The sequence below is a fragment of the Tiliqua scincoides genome, chromosome 5 (genome assembly GCF_035046505.1).
Source record: "Tiliqua scincoides isolate rTilSci1 chromosome 5, rTilSci1.hap2, whole genome shotgun sequence".
NCBI classification, from domain to species: Eukaryota; Metazoa; Chordata; class Lepidosauria; order Squamata; family Scincidae; genus Tiliqua; species Tiliqua scincoides.
Genome location: NC_089825.1, coordinates 93,703,446 through 93,726,539, shown reverse-complemented (window position 1 = coordinate 93,726,539; position 23,094 = coordinate 93,703,446). Strand labels below are relative to the sequence as shown.

The following is a 23,094-nucleotide window of genomic DNA, read 5'->3' as shown; positions in this document are numbered from 1 at the left end:
AGAACCTCAAGGTGGAGGCCAGGTCTACCTGGCATTGAATGCTGGGTAGACCTGAACTCTCCCAGGTGATAGCGAAGTGGAGGCCAAGTCGGTCTACCCCCTCACAACCCTCCTCCACCCTGGTTTTTAGTTTCTTTTGAGTTCTATTTTATGTCATCAGCCTCTTTATGTTCCTCATATTCATCATTGGGCAGTACCAATTCTAAATTGCATATATTTGAACAGATTATTTAAATCAGCAATCGAGGGATTGCTGCCTGCTGCCTTCAGATGGTTCACTGAGATGCCCAAACACAATCGCAAGCACCGATAGAGACACACAACACTGATGGCATACAAATGCATGCACACATGTACACACACAAATACAAATGTATGCCCTGGCCACACTCTGTAAGCGCACCAAACTCAGTATTGGATTATGGCCAATTCCATTCCCAAAGCACCAATACATGCATGTTTGCGCACAATGCCTTTCCACACCAGCAGCCCTCCATCACCAGAGTCAAATGCACAGCACCACAGCGCACCAACATTCTTACAATCACAAGCACACCAAGAATGTCCACATGTGCATCACCTCATGCGCCACTCACAGAAACAATCTGACATTCCCAATTCAAACAGCACAACACAAATTAAAGACCCCTATATCTGTGCCCCCATCTCATCATTTACTTATGCTGATCGATCCAGGATAACCCACATGTAAAAGGAAACAATGGAACACTTATGCACACCAAACGCACGCTGGCATCAGGGCATACTGGCTGATCCAGGGCTGAGCCATTCTCAGGACGCAAACTGAAGCATTTAAAGCATTCTCTGAGCATGCACAGAGTGACTTTCCTGCACCACTGAGTAATCACACTGAATAATCACTTCTGGATTCAAGAGGCAGGACTTCCAGGCTTGAATGCATCAGATCTGGAACATGATTGCACTCGAGAACCTCTCAGCCTCACTGCATGAACCTATTCTATGGCAGCCGTGCAGGAGTGACACAGCTACAGACCCTGCCAAGACCCCGATGCTCATAGACTCAAATATACATAACTACCCCCAAATAACCAGTCACCCCACAGCCTCCAAGAGCCACAGAGTCCAGCCCTCCACCTCCTTCCTCAGAGACGTGACTGTTGATCCTGTCCGGCTGTTGGATAATCAGCCCCTTTGGAGGAAATGGCTGGTGTGTGAGTTGTTCACCATTCCCCGTAATGCTTCTGTGGCTGATTCTCCCACTAAGTTGTGGGTTCTGCAGCGTAACAGGGCCTGTCAGTCTCACTCATTGATCCCTGCTGTGCCTGATCTCCTTGACCCTGACTTTTGGGCATTTCCCGGTCACAGTACCAATTAACTGAGACGGTGGGTTCCTGCTGCCTCGTTGCCCCAGCCCAGTTACAGGGGGCAGGAGGGAGGCTATCTCAGCTAAGCCTCTGCAAATTAAACCTCGCTGCGGCTGCCGCTAGTACATATCTCAAATACCCAAGATCCATCCACCCATCATCCATCCACCCCTCCCGCCTGATTGGGCAGGGCTCTGGGCTGCCTCCAGCCAGAGGAGTCATCACTGCCCTTGATCAGTGGAGACACTAGCAGGCAGACCCAGCATGGCAGAGAGCTCCAGCCAAAGGGAGGCCCCTATAGAGGGAGGAGAAGCCCCCGATGCCCCCACAGAGGAGCCCCCATGCGCTGAACTAAAAGCTGCAGCCGATAAATGGTGAGTTGGATGAGGGCAGGGGTGGGCAGTCAATGCACGAGTGGGCAGTGGCAACGCATCAGTACTGAGCATGATAAGCCTGGGGAGATACTAGTTAAAATTAGAAATGAGGACCTCCAAGGGGGGGAGCAATGTGCAGTGGTGCACACTCTATAGCACACTCATGCTATAAACAAGTAGTTGTGGGGTGTGGGAACAATGTTGGAAGCTGTGGGGTAATTCTAGGTCAGACACGACGGGTTGGAGCTCCGTCCATGGATATTTCCATATGGTATGCAGGAGATGGTCAGGATGCCCAGAGGCAGAAAAAGCTGAGGTTGGGGAGGTCATGAAGGCATCCAAATGTTCTCTGGAATCTTGCAAAGCCCGTATGGACCAGGCAACACAGAAATGCAACTTATAAGAAGAGGGAAGTCACCCTTGCAGCATCCCCTCAATGCCCTTGCAGCTCACATGTTGTCCAGGGGCTAGCCTAAAATGTTTCAGCACATTATGCAGAAATATACATGGTGTTCCAACTCCCCACCCACACAGTGAATAAGCAAAGATAACTGCCAATTTGTTAATCAAGGTACAACATCTGCTGCTTAAGGCCACTGTGTAATTCTGTCTCATAGTAAGGCTAGTCCTGAGCAAACATCTCTTAAAGATGTGCCGACTCACCTGTTTTTGGCAAGGGACAATTTTAACAGTCATCGTTGCTCTCTCATGCTCTCTTTCACCCACTGTCACATTGGATCGCCTGGTCTTGCTTGGGGCTTTTGGTTTCCAAGAACTTTCTCTCTTGGCTTCACTTTGGTTTTCCAAGTGCTGTACGTCTTTGCTCAAAGTCAAGCACTTTGCAAGACCTCAGCTGCTCAGTTAAATCATTTGCTAGACCAGAGCTGCTCCTTGGAGAAAAAAGTGCAAGACTTTAGTAGCACAATCCTAGGTATGCCTACTCAGAAGTAAGTCTCTTTATCTTCAGTGGAGTTCACTCCCAGGAAAATGTGCATATAGAATTTCAGCCTAGACCTTCGTCAGCAACCTAAAATGAATTGGGAAGAAAAATAAAAGCTTAACTCTGTCTGTAAGCCTGAAAAGAATGACAGGAGGACAGTGAACAATCTGGGAACACCAGATGCTACCACATTACTGATACCAAGCCAGTGTCCTCCTGATCAGCAACCTACATAGGAGATCACAGTAAAGTCCACATGAAAGCAGGATACATAAATATGTTTTAATCCAAATCAGAGAACGCTTTATCTAAACAAGAATAGAACTAGTGAAGCAACTGAATATTTTTGCTTCCAGCATATACCTAAGAACAAGAGCTGAATTAATGGAACTTTTAAACAGAAACTCTGGCTTGAGTTAGACTGGAGGGTCAACCATTGCTTCCAATTCTAGATCACGAGGATTCATATTGCTGCTCATATCCTGGGTTGCATTTGCACAGACGTGTGTAGGCCCATGCACGGAATAAGAGTCTTTTTTGGTTTGGTTTTGTTTTTTAACCATATTACTGGTCATATGGATCATCTGAATAACTATGAGCACAATCCTATACATCTCTACACAGAAGTAAGTCCCACGGAGTTCAGTGGGGTTTACTTCAGTAGGGCTTACTCTTAGGTATGCATGTTTAGGATTGCAGCCTTAGGGCCCAATCCTATTCAGTCCTATCCTATCCAACTGTCCCATGCCGGTGCAGCCACAATGCAGGAAACAAATGTTCCCTTAAGCTGGAGGAGGCCCCCGTGATTGCACCCTTACAGCAGGATGCAGTGTGTCTCGATTGCACGGCTGCACCAGCGCTGGAAATAGGATTTGGCCCCAAGTCATTGTTATCTATGGTTCAGGATCTGGCTGACTCATTGTGAGAGTCAGCAAAAAAGGTGGTGCATAAATACTGAATAATAAATAATAATATGGGCAGCTGTGGAGAAATAAATGAACAGCATAGTGGGGAAAAAAGAAACAATATAAAACCATAAAGTTCTCTCTTAACCTAGGCCAACTTCACTGGTGCCAGTTTTCAAGTTACACAGAACTCTTTATGAACTCAGAAAGTTCATAGGCACAAAAGGACCACATCCAAAGCTTATAATAAGCAGCAACCAACATTGGTTGAATAAATGAAATTACAGTACCTGTTATGTATTTATTATGGCAATTTCATTCACACACTACATGTTTTTGGTGTACCCCCCTAAGCCAGTGTTTCTCAAACTGTGGGTCACGAGCCAATTTCAGGTGGATCCCCATTCATTTCAATATTTTAAAATGAATATATATTCATTTTAATATATTAGACTTGATGCTACCATGATATGTGACTGCATTTGGGGAAATGTGACAGACCTGTACTTTTAACCAGCTACTATGTATATTCTTTTAACAATGATAGTCAATGGGACTCACTCCTGGGTAAGTGTGGGTAGGATTGCAACCTAGGATTGTTAAAAAAATTTCCTGTTTGATGATGTCACTTCCAGTCATGACATCACTTCCGGTGGGTCCTGACAGATTCTCATTCTAAAAAGTGGGTCCCGGTGCTAAATGTGTGAGAATCACTACCCTAAGCATTTTGCCCTAAGTATACACCTAAGAACAGTAATGTGCAAATAAGAAAAACACATGAGAGTCCAAATTTTGTGGCAGGTAAAGCTCCTGCTCAAGTGGATGTTGGTTCACAAACCTGGGTTTTCTGCAATAAGATAAGTGGAAAAGTTCTTTTCCAGGAGACCATCACAGTCTAGTCTGGTGGCTTGAGTGTTGCATATGGAATGTGGTTCAAGCCCCATCCCAGCCAGAGTGACTCAGACTTTGTTAGCCTCAGGCTCCCATCTGTGAGATGGGCTGAATGAGAAGTCACAGAAAAGATGGCGAAAGACTTTCCCCATCAAAAGTGCTATACAAAACCAATGACTGGAAGAGAAAGGCCCATATACAACTCTGTCTCCATTGTCCACCTTTGCTCAGATGCATTAAGACTGAGTCTTCTTATCCTCAATTAACTCAAGCAGCTAAAGCTTGGCCAGGGGGATTAGAGCATAAGAAGTAAATCCTTCTGTTGGGCCAAGGGTCAAGATCATTTCTCCTAAGGTATAAGGCCTCAAAGTCCTCTTAGAGACCATCGGCTTTTTCCATTCCCATTGTCAGTGAGTGCATCACATATTGCCAAGAGGCTCACCTTTTTAAAAGGCAGGTCCAACCAAGCCTAACCGTTTCACTCCAGGTGTGTGGGAGTAGCTGTGGCAAAATTACTCCACACATGCTTATCTGTCTTGATAGCAAATTATTCTAGCTGATGCCTGAATTTGAAACAGGTTGTTAGGGCTGAATGCTACCAACCCCTGCTTCTTGTAGAAGCCTAAATGAAATCAGGGCCAGCCTTAGGAGCTGTAGGGCTCAATGCAAAACATTTGAGTGGGGGCACCCACCAGGGTGAGCAGCTGTGGTGAGGCACCCAGCAGTGGCGTCATCACCAACTGCTTCTAAGGGGGCAATTCCAAGCCAATGGGATCCAAGGGCAGGCGGGAGAGAGGGCCATCCAGCAGCAATGCTCCACTCAACCAATTCTCCTCATGACGCCTTGGCATGGAAGATTCCACGCGGGAGCCTCAACTACAAAGTGAGGTGTCAGCTGCAGGCGCTGTGCTTGCCACTCCAGTGTGGGGCCCCTCCAGGTGCAGGGCCCAATTTGGCCAAATTGGTCAAATTACCCTAAGGCCAGTCCTATCTTGAGTGGTCCTTTTCTAGCTTTGAGAAAGAAAGGAGTCAATAATTCACTAGACAAGGGCTTTAGGAATCAAGATCAGTGAGCTTTATCACTTTGCTGTATTTTTCCATTCCCCGAGGCCAAACAGCAGCTGGGAGACGTGTGTCTTTGACAGAGGGTAGGAAGAGTTAAACACACACACCCCATCATTAATGCACCCAGCAGTCAGCCCCCAGTGGCCACAGATCCATTCCCCCATGTAAAGTGTGGTTTGGACCTTGTTGTTTGGGGAAGGGGCAGAGAAAGAAGGCGAGGAGGCATGCATCCAAGAGTCTTGCACTTTGGAGATAATCTCTGCAATTTTCTCCAACCTCCACCCACGTGCTTCTCAACCCTTTCAGTGATATGACTATGGTTTTATAATCCCCTACTACAGGGGTGCCGAAACCCCGGCCCTGGGGCCACTTGCAGCCCTCGAGGCCTCTCACAGCGGCCCTCAGGGAGCCCCCAGTCTCCGATGGGTCTCTGGCCCTCTGGAGATTTGTTGGAGCCCACACTGGCCCGATGCAACTGCTCTCAGCGTGAGGACAACTGTTTGACGTCTCAAACTGTTTGACGTTTGACGCGTGAGCCGTGAATGAGGGCTCCCTTCACTGCTTGTTGTTTCGCGTCTGTGATGCAGTAGTGGTAGCAAAGGGAAAGCCAGCCTTGCTTTGTGCAAGGCCTTTTATAGGCCTTGAGCAACTCAAGCCCTTCATTCATTCATATAAGTTCCATCTTTAATATATTCATTTATGTAAACCTATGTAAATTTATTCAAATTTTAAATGTAAATTAATTCTTTTTTCCCCCCCAGCCCCTGAGACAGTGTCAGAGAGACAATGTGACCCTCATGCCAAAAACTTTGGACACCCCTGCCCTACTACACTCAGTACTGTCTGCAAGGCTAATCCTAATGTGACTGCAGAAGGAATTTTCTGATGGGAGCTGCTGGTTTGGAACTGCCAGGCATACAGGCTAGAGCAGGGGTGTCAAATATAAGGCCCACGGACCCGATGCAACTACCAGAAGCTCTTTATCCAGACCCCTTGATAATTGGGCTGCCCCAGTACCACCCTTTCAGCAGCACCGCTTCTGCAGAGGCTCTGGGAGGGAGAGACGGAAGGAGGCCTCATGAGACAAGGAATTCCACAGGGGCCGATCGAAAGGAGTGAGAGAGGGAAATGCTGCCAAGATGTTGGGAGAGCCCAATCATCACACAGACCACCCTTTCAGGAGAGCCACTTCTGCTGAGGTGTCACTTTGCAGACTACTGCTCAACTTCTGAGCTGCAAAGTGATGACTCAGTAGAAATGGTGCTGCTGAAAGGGCAGCCAGCAGGATAATTGGACTCTCCCAATGTGATGATCGGCTCTCTCATATCTTGAAAATATGATCAAAATTTGCTCATTTTCTCTTCTGTCATTTGCAGCTAGTGCATATTTCTGGCCGTCGGCTTAACGACATCAACTTCATGCTTAATGACATCACGTCTGGCCGTCAGTAGGCATCATGAACGCTACTCAACCCCTGTACGAAATGAGTTTGACACACTGAGCTAAAGCTTTAAATGAAGATTAAGTTTTAAAGCAGGAATGATTGGCAGGAGAAGAGAACAGTAACAAAAATTACAAGTGTCTGCTATGGAGCACACCTATGGGGGTGTGATGTTCACATTGAGTTCCACAATGAGACAGATTTATCACTATACCACTGGTCTAAAGATGCTTTCCCTTTCCTCTATGTTATCCTCACAACAATCCTTTGAGGTAGCATGGACTGAAAAAGAGTAACTGACCCACGATTTCCCAATGACCTGCATGGGAATTTGAACCCAGGTCTCTCTAACCCTAGTCTGACATTCTAAACCAGTTCACTGCACTGGCTTTCCCAAAGAAATTTCTCCAAATGTTGTGATCTATGAGTTTGCTCTATATTCCATCTCTCCCCCACACAGAACTTCTTTGGTGGTAGCACCCGAAATTGTGGAATTCCACCCCCTTTTTTAAAAAAAAAAACTCTGATGGAGGCCTTCATCAGACACCTTGTGTCAGCAAGTTAACACAATTTTGATGAAGCTGGCATTTAGTCCCTTTTTATGCATACACTGCAATTTTAGCATCCCCCGCCTTGACAGGTTTATATTGAGAAGAGAAATCTTGAGTTGCCCATTTGCCCAACACAACCCTGTTTCTCCACCTTTCTGCTTTTCTTCTCAGACAGATGGATGGCTAAAGTTAATCTCCGGTCATTTAAAGGCCACTAGTCACTCCTACCCCACCCCCACTGAGCTCTTCCTGGGTACACATTTTTTTCCCCTAAATTCCAAAGGTTCTGACATCACCAGGTTCTGACATTGCAATTTCACATATTGAATGCATCCAGTCTGGCAACTTGTGTTCATCGCATAAACAAACACATAACGGGATAAAATATTGCAATGGACACCCCTGCCCGACCCCAGTGGTGGCTCCAATCTGCACGGTCAGCACTAATGCAGGGTGACAGGAACACCCTGTGACTTGCCATCTGCTAGGCCTGGCTGGCGGGGGTGGGGGGGAGAGTTACAGCAGCCACTAATGAGGCCATAGGGGTTTTAATCAGTAGGGGACCAAAAAAAAGATTACATAACTGGGGAAGGGAGAGGCCGTCTGGAGCTCTTATTGATATTTATTCAGTCTCACCAGTAGCCTAGAGATGGAAGAGGAGAGTACATGCAGCTCTTGCCGAGGTCAATGAAAGGACAGGATGAATAACAGAACAGACAAGCCATGCCTCCCATTCAGCATGAGCTCAAAGGACAGCTCAGCACAGTCCCCTTCATCGGAATTTGTAGAGAAAAGACAGTGCAGGCATGTATAATGAGCAATTAGACACAGGCTACTCCATCTCAGCTATATCTCCTATCACAACTAGACCAGCTCAGGGAGAATAAGTCTATCAGTGGCTACTGGCCATAATGGTTATGTAGATCCTCCATTTTCAAAGGCAGTATACCTCCAAATATCAATTGCTCAGGGAGCAACCAGAGGAGAGCACTGCTATGGTCATACTTTGTTTCTGTGACTTCTGGAAGCCTCCGGCTGGCCACTATGAAATTGGATTTGATGGGTTTTTGGCCTGATCCTAAGGATTGCCAGCTCTGACTGGAGCTATTCCCAGAGCAATTTCCTCCCAGTCATGATGAGAGATTGGAAACTGCTGAAGGCCCTGTTAAAAGGATAGCTTTCAGAAGTCACCCAATGCTGATTCCTGGGTTATCTTGGAATGTCTGCAATCCTAATGATCCAGTAAGGCTCTTCTTACATTTTCAAGCAGTGGGCCAACAGCTGGTGAAGTGAAATAGGTAAACAAATGAGTTGTCAGCTGCAGAGCGGCCTTACAATGAGTCAATGTTAAACAGGTGCCTTAGGGGGCAGATTTCAAGATTTCACTAGAGGCAGCAAGAACAGAAGGCACAATGCATTGTGGGCAGTTCACCAGTATAAGCCATGAAATGAACAAGAACCATGCAAAATCACAACTTCATTTCAACTGGGTTTGTGCAGGAGAATTCATCCCAGTGAATTGCTCTTCACTGTCATGGGTGATGGGGAAAGGGATACTATGGAGTTGTTGCTTTAGCTGTCTTGAACTAGTCCTCATGAGCTGGGAGTTGTTTTATGGAAATGTGTCCTCAGATATGAATTCTTTAAGCAAACAGCTGACTCCTTGTGATATCAGCACTGGCCTACTTTACAGGATTGTTGTAAGTATTCCTGCATTTGGGTTTGAGAAGTGTTATGCTGTGTGCTTAGAAGGCAAACTGACTCAACTGGGTCTGTTCCCAAAAGAAAGGGTCCAAAGCGTTGAGCAGGCCCCAGGAAACTCAGTTTCCCCACAAGAGTGGGCTGTTTTGGTTCTGAACACTGAAGCAGGTTTACCAATTACAGTACAAACAAGCTTTACTGAGTTCACATCTCAGCCAAGAAAATGGCAAGCTAAGCCATTAATAAAACTGTAACACCCCATCCATTCACTCAGTTCAGCGATTCTCAAGCTGTGGGAAGTGACCCAATTTTTTGTAGGTTGTAGGACTGATGCAGCCAGGAAGCCAGAAGGCACTCTAGGCATGTTGCACCCCGAATGCCTTGCAACTTCCAAGTAGGGCCAGCACACAACCCACTTTGTGGGGCACTTTGCATGCCAGAATGCCTTGCAGCATTGCATTCTGGGGCATTACCTGGGAGCCACAAGGCATTCAAGGGTGCAATGCAGCTACCATGGCCAACAAAGTGGTTTGCAGCGGTAAAAAGTTTGAGAACCGCTGACTTAGCTCATATGTACCCTCCTGGCCTGACAACTACAGTTGCAACATAAGCAGGGAGAATGACAGGATGGAAAAACATTCTCCATCCATTCATCCACTCTCTTTCACTCTCTCGCTAATATGTACTGAGGCCAGCCAATTGTTGTGTATGTGATGGAGTTGCTGTCTTCTGGGAAAAGAAAGCCAGCTCCTTGGGATCTCTGCCAGCTTTTTTTAGTACCCTGTCTTTTAAACTTGTGGGCAATGCCTTTCACTATAACTGTCCCTCATTGGCTATCTGTTCCTCTGGGCTAGTCACACTGGTTCTCTGGGGAGGGGGGGGGTCTTCTGATCTGGTCTAAACAGGACCTCTTCCACTGGAGCACAAAAGAGAAGTTGGGGAGTCTCAGCCACTCTTCTCCCTTCCCATCTCCTGACCCCGTATCTGCAGGACTTGCAAAGAGTTTTTGCAACATCTGTCTCTCAAGAGCTGCAGGTTTCATCTTACTGCTTCCTCTTTGGCTTTCCCTGTCGTAGAGAAATGTATTTCTGAAAGAGTTTCACTCTCACACAAACATCTTACAATGCTACATTTCTGCAAAAACTACTTCCAAAAACTGATTGACAGTTCAGGGTTTATCATAATGGCAGCACTTTAGTTGTCAATATGTCTATAGCAGGGGTGTCAAACTCATTTCATACGGAGGGCTGCATAGCATTCATGATGCCTGCTGAGGGCAGGAAGTGATGTCATTAGGCAAGAAGTGATGTCATTAAACAGGTCATAACCAAAAATAAACACTTTTTTCTCACTTAGGAACTCATTAGCTGCAAATGACAAAAGAGAAAATATATGAATCTTGATCATATTTCAAGATATGGGAGAGCCCAATTTTCATGTGGGCTGCCCTTTCAGCAGTAATATCTCAGCACTACTCAGCAGCTGAAAGCCTGAGGGGCCGTATAAAAAGCGTCCGCGGGCCGCATCCGGCTCCCAGGCCTTATGTTTGACACCCCTGGTCTATAGCATCTATAGACTTGTGGTTCTCAAACATTTTAGTACCAGGACTCACTGGAAGTGGTGTCATTAACCACAAAATGATATCATGGCCAGAAGTGACATCATCAATTTAGGATTCAAACTACAATCAGCCAAAGGTCCCCTTACGCAGGGTGCTGGTGCTGTTATTTTGCATAGCTCAGAATTCAAACATTCCAGCTCAGAAGTCAAAGCAGAATGAAGACTTGGATCCTTCTCCAACCACATAGCCCTCCCCCCCTTCCAGTGTCCCATCTTCTCCCCTTTCTCCCACCAGGTACCAATCCTGACCAGCAGCAATACCCTGTATTTTCAATGGTAGCTGAGCTAAGTGCTACGTGACCCACCTGAAATTGGATCATGGCCCACCTAGTGCATCCCAACCCTGGCACAGACCATGCAAAGAAAATAGCAGCATTTTGATTCCAATGAAACAAAGGCCCCAATCCTATCCAACTTTCCAGCGCTGACACAGTTATGCCAATGGAGCAATACACTGTGTCCTGTGGTGGAGGGGCAGTCACGGAGGCCTCCTCAAGCTTCCCTTACCTCGGGATTGCATTGCAGCTGCATCAGCAATAGAAAGTTGGTTATGACTGGGCTCACAGAGAAAGAACTATATAAATCAGGGGTGCTCAATAAGTGGATCGCGATCTACCGGTAGATCGCGAGGCAAAATGAGTAGATCGCGGAGTGCCGACCCCCCCTTCAGGTGCCTCTGGGAGGAAACGCCGGGAGTAAGGCCCATTGTACTCAATGGGGCTTACTCCAGGTAAGTGTGGCTAGGATTGCAGCCTCACAGCCTAATCCTAGGCATGTCTACTCAGGAGTAAGTCCTGTTATACTCAGTGGGGCTCAAGGTACACCAACATACATTGTACACATAAATGTTATGTTATGATGGCGCGAACATTGTAAAAAAAACTCTGGTAGATCTCCGGGCCTTGCTGGGTTTCAAAGTAGCTCTCGAGCCAATAAAAGTGTGAGCACCCCTGATATAAATACTGAAATACAGTATTGTTAGCACTGTTAATAAGGGTAAATCTTGACTAGATTGACCTGGATCAATCCCATCAAATCAATCCATTTCCTGGACTGAAATGTATTTCCTGCTGGTTGACCACAAACCAGAATGCAAAAGTGACTCTTGAACACATTACTACTCATATTAATGGTCATCTTGAGATTTAACTGCCTGTGTTTTTTTTTATAAGTAGGTGGAATTTCACTGTTTCAGGTTCATCAGGCAGGGGTGGGGAAGACAGTCAGCATCCCTAATGGTTGGGCAAGATGTTGGCCAAATTCAGCCCAAGTTGAATGAGAAAATGTTTTGAAAGAACTGAAGAAACAGGTGTGGCTACAATAGTTTGTATATGTGCCTGGCACATTATCAAGTCATAGTTCATCACTTTTACAGTTATGCATGCACAATGGTGATATCTACCCTGAGGATAAATAAATGCAAAAAAGCAGAAGGAGCATGCAATTCCTACCCAAGGGGACTATCATAGAATGTTCAAAGGGCTTTGGAGATTATCTAGTCCAACCCCTGCTCAGCACAGACAACTGCTACAGTATTTCTTTAGCACCACTACAGTAATCCCAGAAAATCCCAACTGGGGTTTAGAATGCACTGCCAACAGGGTCAGCTGAAGACCCCCTAGCAGCCAAGGCAGTATGCCAAATGCTTCCCCCTTTACCCAGTGGTGTACCTTCCCCTCTCTACCACTTCTCCTCCTCCTCCTCCCTGGATTCTAAAAAGAAACTGGAAAGGAAGTGTGGAGGAAATGGAAGTGGTAGGCTAGGCTAGGTTTCTTTCACACTTCCTCCTCTGTTCCTCTCTTTCATTTCAAGTCCATGGAGCAAGAGAAGGAGGAGTGGAGCCAAGCAGGCAGGGGCAGGCACCACTTGCAAACCCATCACCTGAGGCAGCCTTCTCAGCCTGCCTCATGTTTGGGCCAGCCGTAACTTCCAGTTCGAGAGCTTTCAAGTAGGTTCATCTCTTACTCCCGAGAATTAACTGAACACATTGTTCTCTTGCAAAATTAGCACCCTCAACCCTACATGTGCAACAGGATGGCCATAACAACATCTGGGTTGGTTCCTGAGTTATTTTATTCTGAAGAGGTAGTCCCAGTTTACCAGTCAAGGTTAGAGAAAGTCAAAAGGACCTGGAAAGTCAGGCTCTCAGATCTCTGCCGCCATCTAACTCTCTTTTTAAAGTAGGATTATTATAGCTGCAAAGGAAAAACACAGAAGCTTCACAATTGCAACTTGCAAGAAAGAACTAGCTCGAGCCAGTACTGTACACATTTGCAAACCCAATGCTGGTATGTCAACTTCCTTCCTTGTCGCATGGTCTCCAGTAGACCTGATGGGAAGTGACAGGCAGTGCAGTGAGAGCGGGCAAAATCCTGTCTCTGTCCGGCAAAAGCCTCCCCCTGTCTGGCACCTGCCCAGCCACGTGGCGCTCTCAGTTCATCCTCTGCCAGCAGCACATCCCTGACCCACATTGGGCTCTTCCTGCTGTGTTTCCATGGCAATGGGTTTTGCGTGGAAGCACCTGCCTTCGGCCCTAGTCCTATCCAGCTTTCCAGCACTGATGCAGCTGTGCCAATGGGGTGTGCACTGCATCCTGCAGTGGGGGGGGGGGGGACACAGTCCTGGAGGCCTCCTCATGGTTAAGGAATGTTTGTTCCCTGATCTCGGGCTGCATCAGTGATGGAAAGTTGGATAGAGCTGGGCCCTAAGTGTGCCAGTGCATGCAAATGTGCATTGCGCAAAAACTCTGATCAACAGGCTTTCAGTTCTTGCTACTGTTAACACCACAGAGCCCCCCTCCATAAAAATGTGGCAACTTTCATTTTTTAGTCCCTACCTTCCTGGCAAAGGGGTTGTGGGGAAAGGATTCCCCAGACTCTGTAACCCCACATAATAATAATAATAATAAATACAGGTATTTATATACCGCCTTTCTTGGTCATCAGATTTCTCCTCAGACTTTATTCAAGGTGGTTTACGTAGGCAGGCTGATTAAATCCCCGTAGGGATTTTTACAATTTGAAAGAAGGTTCTTTCTTTCAAGAACCACTACATTCAGGTGTTTCATTCCGATCTGGCTTCACATTCTGGCCTCCATCCTGCCACGCTCAGAGCAGATGGAATAGCTCGGCTTCAGCTTGTCAGCTGCTTCAAGGTCGCATGGTGCCGGTGGCCTCGAACTGGCGACCTTGTGGATGTTATCTTCAGGCAGACGGAGGCTCTACCCTCTAGACCAGACCTCCTGCCCTCTAGCACTGCTCCTTTGGGGCATCCTCCCCACCCCCGCTGACCTAAAATAGCTTCAAGGCGTCCCGCCATCTCAATGCTCTCCCAGTCTCCCAAAGCTGAAAGGTTGGCAAGCAGTGGACTTTTCTTCCCCTGCATTTGCTGCACTAACCCGGGCAACTCAGCAGTGGAAAGGGGAGCGGGGAAGGATGTTCTGGCAGAGCCTGACAAGCCAGCAGGCAAGGGGAGTGCTGACTCAGCACTTGCTTCATTAGCGCCAGACAGAGCGGGCAGCCACACGGCAGTAATGGGGAAGGGCTGGCCCCACATGCATAACCCCTTCCCTGCCATGGCGTTGTCAAGTGCGACTCCACCCAACCCCATGGAAAAATGGATCCCATCCAAAAATAAAGAAAACCACACCCAATCCAAGCTGTGCAACTTTAACCCTTGTGATTCTCTTTCCAAGGGCCTGGTCCTATTTAATTAGTACTAGCTTCATTAGCAGACATAGGTGACAGGTTGCCCAGATCCTGCCATTGCCCATCTCTTAAAGCAGTGATTTTTGATGTTTTTCATCTCAAGGCACATTGACAAGGTGCAAATGTTTTCAGGACACACCATCAATTTTGGGGGGAATTGACAAGGCACACCATGCTGCTGGCAGGGCGCTCCTGTCCCCCAACAGTCCTACTAATAAATGACCCTGCCCCAAACTCCCAGGCATACCTATGGACTATTCATGGCACACCAATTACTATTGTTTCGGAAAGCAGCTTATCCTTTCTTGTCACTATCAACTCCGCTGCCATCACACTTCTTCATTCGCTTTAACACTAGGATCTCCATCCCCTTGTTTCCTAACCTCCTTGTCCCAAGACTTTGAGCAGTTAGTTTCTGAACATTCTATTACATCACAGCAGTTCAACCAATAGCTTACATATACGAAACAGGTAGTGCTGGCAGATAGGAAACAGGCTAGAGAAAGACAGGTTTTAGCCTACCTGTTAAAGCACAGTGATCTTGGTGGACTGTACAGATGACCAAGACCAAGATGTCCAAGCAGTGGTAGGAGGCTCAGCTCCAACATGAACTTTTCTTGCACTAGAAAAGGCCCTCCCAACTGCCTTGACCCTCTTACTAGTACTTGCTGTGTCGCCTCTAGCCTCCCAATCTGGAAGTAACTGGCAATGACATCATCACCAAATACTTCCAGTGGTATTTGCAATAGGTGGATCAAGTAAAGTGGTACGGCAGGGGACTAACGTTGAGAAAAGCTGCACTAAAGTCATTGCAATCTGTCTGGGGTTGCCAGTCAATGCAGCCAGACACAACGAGTGTTGCCAAGTTGCAACCCAGAGAATATGCATGCAGTGAGAGACAGGAGAGCTGTGGCTTCCATCAGCCATTTAGCCATCAGTCCTGATGTCTACCCTGCACTCCCCCCCCCCATTTCTGTAATGAGCAGGATCTACTGCATCCCTTCTGTGAGTTATCTCAACGCCCTATAGACAGGGTTGGTAGTGTGAGCTAAAAAGGGAGGGGTGTAATAGCCCTAGCAGCCCTTTCCCCTTTAGAAACAGTGACAGAGGGGTTAACATCCCAGACCATACTATAGCCAGTGATTCCAGCCAAGCAGGGACAAAGCTGGGACCTCGAGGCTCTTTCTGCCTGGAATTCACTTTGTTGCGGCACAGACAGGAAAGAGGCCAGAAAGAGGAGGAATGTGAGGAGCAGAGGCAGCCAGGAGAGGTTGAAGAAGCAATACAGGAGGAGACCTGGATCATGGCATGGAGTGCTCTCTTGCCGTGCTAGCACAAAAGGGTGGTGCCATCTCTGGCCAGAGAGGCTTGCTCAGCCAAGTTGCGGTTGTGCTTTCATTCAGCAAAATGTTTGGCCTGATGCTCTCAGTGTTGAGCTGACCCCACCTGGGTGGCGTCAGAGGACATGGCATTTTGTGCCAGTCCCTTTAGCTATAGGGGAAGAGGACTCAAGAGAAAAGCGACACATGAACAGATCAAAACCAAATCCAGAGAATTGCTTTTTACAAACTGCATATGGGTCAGTGCTCATTGTGCTGGTCATCTACATGCAGGCCAGGGACAACGTCACAGCTCTGGCCTCCAGGTGACCACACTTAGGGCACAATCCTAACCAACTTTCCAGCACTGGCATAGCTGTGCCAGTGAGGCATATGCTGCATCCTGCAGTCACAGAGGCCTCCTCAAGGTAAGGCAACATTTGTTACCTTACCTCAGTTGCATTGCCCTTATGTCAGTGCTGGAAAGTTGGTTAGGATTGTGGCCTTAGCCAAACTTATCCTTGGTCTTGTTAATGGTCGCATTCTATAGTAGGGGTGTCAAACTCGTTTCATACAGCAAAGCCAAGTAGCATTCATGGTACCTGCTGAGGTCCGGGAATGATGTCATTAAGCAGGAAGTGATACCATTAAACAGATGATGGCCAGAAATAAGCAGGTTTTTTTAGTTTATGCTATTTTGTCAAGCACCATGTATTTTGATGGTGCTGTATTATTCTCAACACCTTCTTAAACAGAAGATGGGCTAGATCAGGGGTGTCCAAAGTTTTTGGCAGGAGGGCCACATCATCTCTCTGACACTGTGTCAGGGGCCGGGGGGGGAGAATTAATTTACATTTAAAATTGGAATAAATTTACATAAGTATTCATAAATGAATATATTAAAGATGCTTATATGAATGAATGAAGTTTCCTTTGCTGCTGCTACTGCATCACAGAGATGAAACAGCAAGCAGTGGAGGCAGCCCTCATCCCACAGCTCACGTGAGAAGTCAAACAGTCGCCCTCACGCTGAGAGCAGTTGCATCAGGCCAGTGCGGGCTACAACAAATCTCCGGAGGGCCAGAGGCTTATTGGAGCCTGGGGGCTCCCTGAGGGCCACATTGAGAGACCTCGAGGGCCGCATGTGGCCCCAGGGCCGGGGTTTGGGCACCCCTGGGCTAGATAGAAGGGCCAGCTTTTGAACCAGCCCATGTGACTGATCCACAGTTCTGGTCATGTGTAGCCTCGCCTGCTGGTTTCTGCATTTCAACCCCCTGTTAACTGGACAGGAATTGGATCTGTGATCCAGCTGTGATCTGAACACCTTGGGCACAATCCTGCATATTCAGTCAAAACTAAGGGCACAACTGTACATTTGGAAATATATGTACAAGTACGGTAAATAATTTTTGTAACTGGAAAAGCTGCTTCAGGGCATGGTGACTGGGACTGCAGAAGGGGTGCTTAAGCCTTTCCTTGACCACTGTTTTTCTGCTTAAAACCCCAGCTCCAAGCAGCTCCTCCCCTTCAGGGTCTGCATGCAATGTGAAGAAGGGAAATAGGAAAGGGTTAAACATGCAGGAAAATGGTTAAGCAACACCATTCCCCCACACCCCTCCAGTCCCTGTCGCTTCCTTCCTCAGTAACTTTTTTATTATTAAAACCATTCATCTATGATTTGTAACATGCCCTTTGCGGTAATGTTCAGGACCAGTGGAATGGGATTCCTATGCAACATGTTTACTCAGAAGTTAGCCCCATACAGGTCAAAGTGAACTTCTTCCCAGTTAAGCATATACATCTTAAAGATTGTAGCATTATTCATAATTAACCTTTACTGATGGGTGACTTTTCTCATTCAAGCCAGACCTTTGGAGCCTGGCTGGGTTCAGGGAGGCACTTTGTACTTTCTCAGAGACACTTTCATCTATAAATATTTCATGCAATTCAGAGCTTGAATGATTTTTTTTTTTAATTTAAAAAATAAAAAACCGTTTTTAGGAGAGATCCTTGGCTCTACCCAACAAGCAGCTCACCTTGCCCAGTGTTTTATCCAGGTCACTAGTTCAGAGGCATGAGGAAAGAACTCCTTTGGATGGGGCCAGCCTCAAAGGAAGCTAACTTGAGCCAAAGGAGATTAACCTTGATATACTTAGAGAAAACGTGCAGGCAGGACACCAGAATGAATGAAATGCACTACTACAATCACATTGGCACACGGAAGCAGAAGAAAGTGCAAGAAGCATTTTGCTAATCCCCTTCATTCCACTAAGTGTACGGGAATGAGATTTACCTTGACAATTTCCAGCTGGCTGCTGTGGGAGGACAACAGCCAAGCTTCCAGCCTTGCCTATTTCTTCTATTTTACAGAAATTTTCTATATCGAAATCAGCAAATCAGGTACTTCATATCATAGAGCAAGACTTCCCAGAGCATGCACGGCAACACCCCAGGGCCTTGTGATGGTTGTCTGCTTCGAGCACTGTGAACGACTACTCGGAAACACCAACAAAAGCATGTTCATTTTGATTATGGAATTCAGACAGCAGATTAGTCTTCAGCAATTAGCCAGTGATTTAGCTCCATGCCTGGAAAAAAAACACTGCACCTATAAACCCTTAACATTCCTGTGGGCAGGGCCTAGGAGAAGGGGCAAAGGGAATGATTTGTACCCAGGCCCAGGGTCAGAAAGGGGGCCCAGGAGTCAAAGGAGGGGGCCCAGAAAGTTCCTGGGATCTGACATTTTCCTATCTCACCTGAAATTGCTGCCTGTGCATGATGCTAGAGGCACAACTGTGGCAACTGCTGCTGCAAGCCATACACACCGGGCCCAGGAATGCATCTATGACCCTCCTTAACACAGTGTCAAATCTGGCAAGAAACAGGTCTGCAATCGTAGCTCTTTGGCATGTGGATCCGATAACCATGAAGGAGTGTATAGGAGCTCAGGGACCCAGCTGTGGGGCTACAGTGGCTGAAGAAGTTCATTTTGCATACTGTGCATTCTGGTGTGATCCCAAATATGAAGATGCTAAATTTTCTGCAGTGGCTTTTCTATATTTCAAAGATTTTAAAGAGACTTAGGAGTGTGTTTGGTTTTCCACATTACTTTATCTAGGTGCCGGTGCAGCATGTTCAGGTAGACTTGGGCTCCGCATCAAGAAGCCTGGTAGACCTGGGCTCCAATGACTATCCTGACTGTCAGCACCCTCACCCTGCCCTATTCTGCCCTCTCCTTCTACCTACCCCCATTGCCCTCCTCCTCCTTTGGGAAGGGGCCCAAAAGAAACTTTATACCCCCTGATAAAATTCCTCTCAGAGGCCCTGCCCGTGGGTCTGTTTGCTGTTAGCAGCGCAGAACCAGTGTTCAAAAGTAGCCACCTTTGCCTCCATTTTGTGAGCCATCAATACACCCAAGTCTCTGGAGCTGCAGTTACATCAGAAGCAGCCCACTCTTCACTACTGCTCTTATCTCCGACCTGCAGGCCTAACTGCCATGGCTTTGAGTAATGAGCTGGCTGCTGCTAGCAGTGTGGCATTCAAGTGAGCAATTCTTCATGGGGCTGCCCTGTTTTTGTTCCCCTTTCTGTGCTTCTGCGTAACAGGCAAGGAAAAAAAATGAGAGGACAAAGATCTTCCCAGCACTGCATCTGCCTGCTGAGAAATGGTTCTGATGCTTTATTTCAGCCAGCTGTGCAGTTATTTGGAACACAGGAGGCTTGCCACAATAAAACACAGCTAAGGTGCCATGTGCTGGCTCTGGTCCTCTGCTGCCACCAAGTGGCCACTTTGTTTAATAACACTGGCATGAGAAGGTACAGGATAAAGTAGTAAATGGAAAACTTACCATGAAATGGCAGGAGAGAGAAGGGATGTCACCACTTGGATAGAAGGCTGGACAGGGAAGAGAGCCTGAATGCCTTGCCACCTTTTAAAAACTAATTCCATGTTTGAGATCATTAGAAAAGGTATTAAGAAAAATACGGCTGATGTTATAATGCTGTTGTACAAATCAATGGTAAGGCCACACCTGGAGTATTGTGTCCAGTTCTGGTCGCCACATCTCAAAAAGGACATCGTGGAAATGGAAAAGGTGCAGAAGAGAGCAACTAAAATGATTACTGGGCTGGGGCACCACCATTATGACAAAAGGATACAGTGTTTGGGCCTCTTCAGTTTAGAAAAGAGACACCTGAGGGGGGACATGACTGAGACATACAAAATTATGCAGGGAATGGATAGAATGGATAGAGAGAGATGCTCTTTTCCCTCACATAACATCAGAACCAGGGGACATCCACTAAAACTGAGTGTTGGGAGAGTTAGAACAGACAAAAGAAAATATTTCTTTACCCAGAGTGTAATTAGTTTGTGGAACTCCTTGCCACAGGAAGCAGTGATGGCATCTTGCCTAGACACCTTTAAGAGGGAATTGGATAAATTTCTGGAGGAGAAGTTCACCACAGGTTACAAGTCATGGTAGGTATGTGCAAGCTCCTGGTTTAAGAGGTAGGCTACCTCAAACTGCCAGATGCAGGGGAGGGCACCAGGTGTCTTGTTGTCTTGTGTGCTCCCTGAAGCATTTGGTGGGCCACAGTGAGATACAGGAAGCTGGACTTGATGGGCCTTTGGCCTGATCCAGTGGGGCTCATGCTCTTATATTAAAATTCTCTCCTGAACCACATACAAAATTGCTGATGTAATTAAATGTTTGTGTATTCAGACTGAAACTCGTATGGCTAAACGTGGAGAAGGATCCACTTCATAATATGCTATGAGAAACTGTAGGAGATTCTCTTCATTCTGCCCCTGCACACACTGAAGCCTTGCAGAAGATTCACTGCTTCTATTCATCTTCACAGCGTAAAAGAGAAAGGGGAAGAGGCATGCAAGGAGCTGCTAGAAGCGTATCTCTCCTGTCTGCGGGCACTGGGCACCAGCCCCCAAGATCTAGAAAGCAGCCCCATGGTAAGATGCTGCCCTCTTCCACTACCACTGGAATGTTGGGGTTGGGATCAACGGAATGGCTGATAGTGCAGCATAAAGGACTGAGCTGAGAATTAGAACTTCCCGATTTGAATTTCACCTTTGCCATGAGTACACTAGGTGGCCTTAGCAAGCCTCTCCCTGCAGCCTCAACTACATTAGGGGATAATACCCTGGAGAGTTGTACATACTTATTTTGCTGTACTTATTTTCCTTACATGTGAAGTGGAAGGCAATGCTGAGACTTGGGTTAGTATACAGAACAGCAAGCTGCATTGAGCAATCAGAATAGGGCCACTTATTGGAACACAGAACCACTTTCCTACTAAGCTATACTAACCAAGCAAGTGGCTTGCAATTAGGTCATTTCGTTGGGCAGGAGTCCAGGACTTCATTCTTCACCCCCAACTCTACTCTCAGACCAGCCCTCCAAGAAATCCAGTTACTGACCAGGAAAAATAAAATGCACATGTGGGGTGCTATTAAGGTCCAAATTTCACTCTACCCCACACATAATCGCATCTTAGCAAAGGGCTCCTGGAGATGATTGAGGTCATTAAAGCTTTTTTAGACAGAACTCCTTTACCAGAAACCTTGCTCTATAAAAAATGCAGCTGGTAAATCTTTCTTGGTAGGAAGATGAAGGAAGAGAAAGAGCTTCACCTGCTAAATTTCTCTCTGGCTGAGTCAGACATGAGTCCTACTAGTAAAAAAAAAACCTGGCCCAAGATGCAAGTAGTCCCATGCAGTATTCAAAGCAGCTTACATGGGCAGGTTAAACCACCATTTTTCAATGGGGTTTTACAATAGGTCCTTTGAAGATTCACAGACCACCACTCACTCACCAGGTATTGTCTTCACAGTGTGGTCCTCTTTTCTGGCTGCATGTCATCAAGCTTCAGCTGGACTCGTAAAACAAGCCCAGACAGGTCCTCAAGGTTGTTTCCGTTCTTGCAGGAAAGCCAGCCAGCACACTCCCCCGCACTCTCACTGTGGTAATCTGCTCATTAACAAATCAGCTCATTAAAGAGGGAGAGCCCAGCCATAACAGGTCCAGCAGCTGATCACAGCCTGGCATTCTGTCTCCCATTCAGAAACACAACCATGGATCCTCCTGCTTAGCTTTTCAGGCAGCACTGCAAGCTCAACCATCAGACCCCACCCCCTGCCCATGCATCTTGCAGTTAGTGACACTCTGCCCCATTCATGGTTGGCATCAGGAAAAGGCATGAAATGGAAAGGGGTGAGGGTAGGAAAAAATACAGACACAGAACAAGGGCATATTAAGCATAGAAAACCACAGCTGCATCACCTTATGGCTCAGGAGGCCTTCTTTTCTTACTTACAGGTGCCAAGTTCCTGAAGGACCCATTCTGCCAAGTCTCCTGGCTTCCTGCAGCAGCTCCATGGCACTCAAGGAGCAAAGATCCAAGCTGGGCTCTGCCCGAGGACAGATGCAATGGTCCCTGAGGGCACTGGAGCATGGCTTTCCAAGTGCAATAAAGCCCCTGTATTTTACACAGGCTGGGCCTGCATTAGTTACTGAGTCACTCTCATTATTCCACTCCTGCCAAGGTGTTCCTGACACCCCTCTGTACCACCCCACCCCATCCTCAGGACCTTCTTCATCCCTCTCTTGGCTGAATCTACTTCCATTATGTATCATTTCTACAGCACCTTAAAAAAGAAGTTTGCCAAATACTTTATGATCTTTCCTTGCTTAAGTAAATCATCCTCTAGGGCAGAGTTGCAAATTCATCAGCATTTTCATGCAGATGCTGGTGATCTAGTCCTGGCACCACCATTCCAAACAGCGTACACATCCAGACCTCCAAAAACATTTCAGCTGGGACTCTGGTGCAGAAGCACCACAAAAACAAAACAATTGCAGGAGCAGCAGCCTCCACAGACTAATGGAGGCTCAGCAGGACTGAGGTGGCCCACAGGAGTTATATACCTGCAGACACAAACAAATGGAGGAATTTAGCAGAGTGAACTGATCCGGAAAGACGACTTCTCCTTCCAGTCTATTCCCAAATGGAGCTCAGCTGTGACTCTCTTTGCAGCACTGCATTGCTCACATTTTTTAGCTCAGCATCCCTTTTAAGCTCTACACCTTCTAGGAGTCTTCCAATAATCTGTTTTAACAGGAAATGTTCCATATTGAAAGACACCCATCTTTGATGGGGGGGGAAAGATCACAGCACATATATCGGATTTTAGAAGTGGTCTCCCTTGCTCTTAAATC

General features: G+C 46.8%; 1 protein-coding gene across 1 annotated transcript; it reads left to right on the top strand.

Moving 5' to 3' along the window:
• The first annotated feature begins 1,536 nt into the window (after positions 1-1,536).
• LOC136654321 (cytochrome c oxidase copper chaperone-like) lies at positions 1,537-22,364 on the top strand. The gene is made up of 3 exons (XM_066631283.1): positions 1,537-1,720; positions 20,723-20,828; positions 22,195-22,364. The coding sequence occupies exons 1-3, from the start codon at positions 1,611-1,613 to the stop codon at positions 22,207-22,209; spliced, it is 231 nt and encodes a 76-aa protein (XP_066487380.1). The 5' UTR covers positions 1,537-1,610; the 3' UTR covers positions 22,210-22,364.
• The last annotated feature ends 730 nt before the right edge of the window (positions 22,365-23,094 follow it).

Coding starts and splice junctions, on each gene's coding strand:
- LOC136654321 (XM_066631283.1), top strand. CDS start 1,611: ATGGCAGAGAGCTCCAGCCAAAGGGAGGCCCCTATAGAGGGAGGAGAA. Junction 1,721..20,722: donor AAAGCTGCAGCCGATAAATG/GTGAGTTGGATG, acceptor TCATCTTCACAG/CGTAAAAGAGAAAGGGGAAG.